Source organism: Branchiostoma floridae, chromosome 12 (assembly GCF_000003815.2).
Source record: "Branchiostoma floridae strain S238N-H82 chromosome 12, Bfl_VNyyK, whole genome shotgun sequence".
In the NCBI taxonomy this organism is placed as follows: Eukaryota; Metazoa; Chordata; class Leptocardii; order Amphioxiformes; family Branchiostomatidae; genus Branchiostoma; species Branchiostoma floridae.
This window is the reverse complement of record NC_049990.1, coordinates 9,791,304-9,798,059: the sequence shown is the minus strand read 5'-3', so window position 1 is coordinate 9,798,059 and position 6,756 is coordinate 9,791,304. Positions and strand designations below refer to the sequence as shown.

Here is a 6,756-nt window from a genome sequence, read left to right as displayed (position 1 = left end):
CTCTACAAGAATCGTTTGCAGCCCAACAAAGTTCCTTCAGAAACAGCCCTGTCGTTTTTATTTCATCAACATGTAATTGTAATTCCCTATAATTCAATCTCCTGAGCCGCGTGCGTCGCACGACCTCTCTGTCCACTTTGTTGTGTTGTCGCCCCTGTCCTTGGTGCTGAACGGCATTTTACCAGTTTACCGCTAGGTGCGCTATTCAGCCAGGCTCTGCGGTGAGTTTTCACGTCCCTAATATGATTGTAACACACTGTTGTCGACTGACGTTTCGGGTTTAAATGCTTGACGTTCAGTTACGTACCACAGCGGTCCTATCAGCTACGGGGTTTGTAGCGCGCTGGAAGGCCCGCTAGGTGCGCTGTTCAGTCGGTCTATCTGGTATCTAACGTTAACGTTTCTAATGTGTTTCTACCACACTGCCGTCCACTGACGTGTGAGGTTTGGGGTCTTCAGGTTCGGTTACCACAGCGGTCCTTCCACCTCCAGGGTTTGTCACGCTCGTCACATCCCTGGGCGGCACCAGGTACCCTAACTCTACCCTGTCCTTGCAGTGTGAGCACACCGTCCCTCCGGATATCCGAGCGGCCTCCGGGTGCGTCCACTGCCCGGTGAAACTCGGCTGGCGACACCTGGGGCATGCGCTGTAGCGGTCCACTCTTGCTCCTGAAAATAATGCACATAATACCATGTTTAGCACTTGAATATTGGAAAGTAAGTGCGTAAGTGGCCACCCCCCCTTGACACACAGCCTAGAAAAGTAAAAACAAATACAGCATTCCTCTAAAAAATGTCATATCTGCTTCAAAGTTCATTATTTCTGGATGCTGACAATATCAATAAGGTCATCTTTAAGAAGGTTTTGCTAGAGTCTAAACTTCATGAGGTTTTTTTTCACTAGTTTCTTGAGCCAACACCTTACCGCAGTGTAAGTTGGTGAGTATACGAATCAGCAAATAAATGATGGGAAAAAAATTACGTGTGTATGTTTGAATCAACGAAAACGTGAATGAGATATTGAGAAAGGAAGTGAAAAAATCGTTGGTTTCTTACCTACCGTTGCCTATAAAGACACTGCGCGAAAGCACTTCTAAAGCCCTGGCGTAAGACCACTTCCAGGTACGACAAAGTACTTTTGCGTTGTGTCCTTGAAAGATCGAGTGCTATGTGCGCCATCTTACCCCGCCCGCCATGCAGGGACGACAGATGATGATGTGTCCTTACGGGCCACGGTATTTATTATTTACGTACCTGTCAGCTGAGCAAACAGCCGTTCCACCTCCATCAGCAGCGGCAGCAGGACCTCCCACACCGCCTGTAGCGCCTCCCGTCCCTTCCCAGTGCGCACGCTCAGGGTTAAGGTCCCGGATGTCTCCCTGGCCGACTCAACGGTCATGAGGAAGGTGAAGGCTCTGTTGTCGGCCTCCCGCTTGAACACAGCGCCATCTCTCCACAGCTGCAGGAACTCCAACTTTGGCTTGATCAAATGGTACCTGTGGACAATATGGGGAGATATAGTGTTTTAGTCTCTAATTTTAGACGGCTACAATTGGCATGCAGTTGGCTACTGCACTAGAATAGCCCTTTACCCTGTATCCATTCCTATTTCATCTGTCAGTGGTAGCTATATCTGTGGACGGGAGACCTGGCGCACCCCCGTCTCGCAATAAACCAGCGAAAGGGTATGTCACCCCGTAACTAATGGGTGGTATAACCCCGTCGTGTGTAAGCACGTCGACCGATGATGATGAGCTATATCCAGTACCCGTAGCCCCATCCAATACCCGTTGAAAACAGGTTCGTTGATAAAGATAGACCAGTTGCGTGCCAGGCTAATAGTCGAGAGGGAAGGCCAGTCCAAGCAAGGGACCAACAAAACTTTAAAGTGACCACAACAGGTGGGCACAACACAGAGATGATTACTAAAAAGTAGTTTCGAGTCCTTACCTGACAACAAGGCTGCGGAACGTGCCGGTTGTAGAGGACCCCTGCAGCCGGTACGTGACGCTCACTTCCTGTGACGTCAGCGGACACTTCTTGGGCCAGGCTTGGTTCAAGTCCGCGGGTCGCTCGCTCCAGAGGTAGAAAGGGAACAGGACCTTCGCCGCTTCCTTCTGTCCAAATGCCCGCGCTTTCGTCGCTTTGTCGGGGACATCGGACGACATTTGCTGTACCGTTTCCATGGCGACGACCTTGCACCCCAAGCTGAACTGTTCGATGATGGTCATTAGAACCCTGTGGTATGTCTCCGGTGGCTCCTCCCACAGACACTTCACAAGTCTGAAGTCCAGCCATGCTTTCTCTGAGACCTCTCGACGCATCCTGAAGAAGTCTTTCTTCGAGACCCCCTGCTTTCTGAGACAATCCTTCTTACCTTCAAGTGGCCACGACAGCGTCTTCTCCATGTCGTGACGTATGACGGCGCTGAGTTTCTCAACCAACCAAGAGGGGCGGAGAATGACGTCATCTTCCATGCCAGGAATGTCGGGAAAATACAAGACGTCGCCGGTCTCCTTGAAGTACGTTGCGATGACCTTTACCTGTGATTGGATAAGGCCAGAAGGCACGAGCGACAACAGCGACTCTCTGAAGTACTGCATGTTGACGACGGGCATGCTCTCCTTCCGGATGCCGTCGCGAACGACGAGCCAGGACTTCGGCAAGGTTCGGGTGACTTCGGGCACCATCTTCGGGTTCATTGCACATTTCCGGATGATTTGCTTGAGAGACTCGATCCCTCGGCCTGAGATAGCGCTGACGGAGAAGACGCTGGAATACACGACAGGTTGTGTCTTCAGGATTCCTTCCAACTCAGCGACCTTTTCCCTCGCCAGCTCCCCGCCGTGAATGTTGAGAGAGACCTTAGCTTCGCTGAGAGCTGCAAATACCAAAAGACATTTTGAATGTGACCTGTTGCAAATACATGTGTTTTTTCCATAGATCATAGAAAGTTAGCTAGAGTCAAAAGGCAAAAAGGAGGGAGGGAGGAGAAAGGAAGGAAGGAGGAAGGGTGCGAATAAGGAGGGAGAAAAGAAGAATTCAAAGGAGGGAAAGAAATGGGAGAAGGGAATGAAGGAAGGACGGTGGGAAGGAAGGACGGTGGAAAGGAAGGAAGGAAGGAGGTAGGAAGAAAGAAAGAAAGGAAGGAGAAAGAAGGAAGGAATACCTGTGCGTATCTCTAGCGCCCGTCTCTGTGTGAGTTCCATCAGCAGCCTGAGCAGGGTGCGGCAGCGGGATTGGATGATACTCTCTTCGGGAATGGCGTCCAGGTGGGTCGCCACGGGGATGACAATCGGGCTGCGCAACCGACTGGACACTGCCGAGAGAAACAACAATCTGCGTAAATCAAACACTCTGACCATATTATGTTCCTTCTGTGAACTGCGTCCTCGACGAATTCCTAGTACATCGTGCGTGGGGAGCATTGTCTTGGCGACCAACATTAAGCTCCAAGCAGATGCAGAATCCATGTACATCTTTTAGTAGATATCTTTTTTCCATAGAAAGGAAAGAGCGTTTTTCTGAGACCTGCTTTGAGATTGAGCTAAAGTAAACCTTACCGTTTGTGAACCACGACTCGACGTTGACGGCGAAGCTGTCCGGTGAGAACCTGCTGAGATCGGTGACCAGGAGCACCAGCCGTGTGGAGGCCGGCAGGAACCTGTAGTAGCCGCTGTAACTGGGGTCCCCGGAGAAGTCCCAGGTCCTTACGTTCAGCTTGTCACACGGGCACTTGGAGGACGCCAGGCCGAGGAACGCGTCCATCTCCGACATCTGGTCCGTGTTCTGGTCCGGCATCTGGAGCTCGAAGTCGGTGATCTGAAAAGGAAACGACATAATCACTCAAAGACGCTTCCCAGGAGTTATGCATCATTACATTAAGTGGAGGGTTATGAATGTAGACACATAGGACTGAAATATTATTTCGAATGGTTTACGTGTAAAACATAAATCACCCCAGAACAAAACACATTTTGGAATACTCGTTACAACATTGTACCTGAGGTATCGCCAAAAAATCTCTCAACTCACCCCAACGTCAACTGTGAGCTATATGGAACCAATGCTTCGTGCAATAGACCGTGCTTCAACTTCAAACCTCATTTTGTAATGTTCTATCGTAACAGAGTTTTTAATTGGCACCATCCCTGTGGTGTCGCCAAAAACTACTTACCTCAACGCCGATGGTGGGTTGAGGTACCCAGGACACGAACCGTGCCTCACTCCGCCTGATGGCGTGCACCAACACCGTCTTACCGGAGTCCCTGGCACCGACTACCATCACGTTCATACTGGGATAAAGAAGAAGAGTTTGTAAAAGTGTTAGCATCATCATCCCTGCGACATTCAATGAGGATATGTCTGAAGGAATGATAGAATGAAGGAAGAAAGAAATTAAATAAGGAATTTAAGGAAAGCCTGGGTACTATTCGAATAGAAGTTCGCTCCGACGTTTATTTTACACTATATACAGTCGCTTCTCGCTCCGACTTTTATGATACAATATATACAGTCGCTTCTCTGCTATTCCAGAAGCGAACATTGGAGCGAACTACTACCGGATGGTACCCAGGCTAATCTAAGGATGAAAGGATGAATGGATGGATGAATGGCTGGATGGATGAATGGATTGATGGATGGATGGATAGATGGATGGATGGATGGATGGATGGATGGATGGATGAATGGATGGATGAAACTACATGTACGATCTTGTTACGCGTCGATTACCTAATGATAATCGACGCGTAACAAGATCGTACATGTAGTTTCATCAGCCTTACCTGCAAAAGTTGTCCTCTCCTACGCTCAAGTCCTTGTAGAAATCCGCTATAGCAGAAAACCCCCACCGACACACGCTGTACGGAGGCTCTTGCAGGGGGTTCCCGGCTAGGTTGACGTTACAGGTCTGTGATATGTTGACAACCTCCGGCGGGATCACGCTGATGTCGTTTCCGGACAAATCCAGTTCCGTCAGCTGGGAAAGTTTAGACCACCACACAAGCGGTAGGTTTTGTAGTTTATTTCCTCCCAAGTTCAAAGTCTTCAGTTTGGTTCCTTCTTTCGAATTCCGCTTGTCCGGGCCGTTCTCTGGGAGTTCAAGTTCGGACTTCGTGATTTCGTTATGGCTTAAATCTAACTCTTCTAAACCACGCAACAAGATGACAATGCTTGGGATATCAGGAAACCTATTGTAGCTCAGGTCCAAGGATTTGAGAGTCTCGGACAGCTGAACGCCCACTGGCCCGGATTGAGCATCATAGTTCGCTCGGACGAGCATGTTGTGAGAGAGGTCAAGCGAGGTCAAGTTCGGCATGCAGAAAATGTCAAGTGTCAATGCCTTGAGTCTGTTGCGACTGACGTCGAGGGACGAGAGGTGGCTCAGACCCCGGATATTCCCGGGAACGAGATCGATGAGATTACTCGATATGTCCAGAATCTCCAGCCCGCGTAGATCGTACACGGTGTTCGGGATTTTTATGAGTCGGTTGCTGCTTAGCAACAACCTGTTAAGCTTCCCCTCCCCTGCCTTTCGTACCCTGAACATGATAGTAAAGCTCGTCATCTTGTTGTCGGAACAATTCAAACTTCTTAACTCGGGCCAGTCGCTCGCTTTCATGGAGAAAGACCGCAGTCTATTGGACGAGAGATCGAGATCTCTCAATGTTGGTGATTGGTTGTCTTTCGGGGCGACGGTTTCGACGAAGTTCTCGCTCAAGTCAAGAAGGGTCATGTTGGAATGTCTGAGAGACTTGATGCTCTTCAAGGTGGTTACCCTGTTCCCGCGTGCCTTGAGAGTCTTAAGCTTGGGAAGTTTGCAAACGGCATCCGGGATGAACGTGATTTCATTGAAACTCACGTCGAGATGTTCGAGCCGCTCTAGTTTAGCCATCTGCCCCGGTAAATATGGCACCGCACAGTTGTTGACCGTAACTGTGGACAACGTAGGGCAGAGGCAGATATTTCTCAACGACTTCCCAGTCAAAGTGTTATTGCAGATTGTCATAGTTGTCAGATTTGTGAACAAGGCGATGTCGCTGGTGACAAGGGACTGGTTCCGGACCGGCGTGGCGTCAGGGTTGGGGTGGGTGAGGACGATTCGCGACATTTTCTTGAAGCGGCCGTACTTGTTTGGGTCGGTGAGAAAGTACGCCTGGCGGCTCGCCCCCTTTCCTTGTGCCATTTTTAGTTGGTCGACACCTCCTTCTTGCTATGGGAGTGAAGTTGGTTTGTGCTGTCACCTAAAAAGAGAAAAAAGTGTTCAATGAATTATATAGACCTTTAACTAACCTGTCTGTCCAGTGGATATAGGTCGTTTTGCAACGGTGTTTCCAACGAATGAAGCAACAGTAAGTTATTTTTCTGAGCTAGACTAAGTTTGGCGTCAGCTGTTTTACTCAGTATTTTTGTAAACAGTTGGCACAAATATTGACCAAATCCCCCAAACTGACGAAATGATACGGTGTCTACGAAAACCGTACAGGCCTGTTATCAAAACAGGACTTAACCTGATAACGTAACATGAGAGCTCCTAAAACAATGCAATACATGTTATATGGTCTATTACCAGATCACTGACCTTACTTGGCGGCCATTTACATGCGAACAGAAACTTTCATGCCTGTGTACGGTTAAGGCTACATCCTGTCTTTTGTCACAGCCTTCCCAAGTTGTCTATAGCAGGACTAGTATGAATAAACCTGCCTATTTAGCTCGACAAGTATTGCTTTACTCTGTTAAGCCGGGTCAACA

General features: G+C 48.9%; 1 protein-coding gene across 1 annotated transcript; it reads right to left on the bottom strand.

The window, feature by feature from the left end:
* Nucleotides 1-403: 403 nt before the first annotated feature.
* On the bottom strand, nt 404-6,241 carry LOC118426953 (malignant fibrous histiocytoma-amplified sequence 1-like). Its single transcript, XM_035836585.1, has 7 exons — nt 4,788-6,241; nt 4,178-4,295; nt 3,564-3,822; nt 3,170-3,319; nt 1,951-2,881; nt 1,255-1,496; nt 404-669 (listed from the first exon to the last, which is right to left on the bottom strand). Exons 1-7 carry the CDS (start codon nt 6,185-6,187, stop codon nt 404-406), a joined length of 3,366 nt encoding a protein of 1,121 aa, XP_035692478.1. The 5' UTR covers nt 6,188-6,241.
* Between the last annotated feature and the right edge of the window lie 515 nt (nt 6,242-6,756).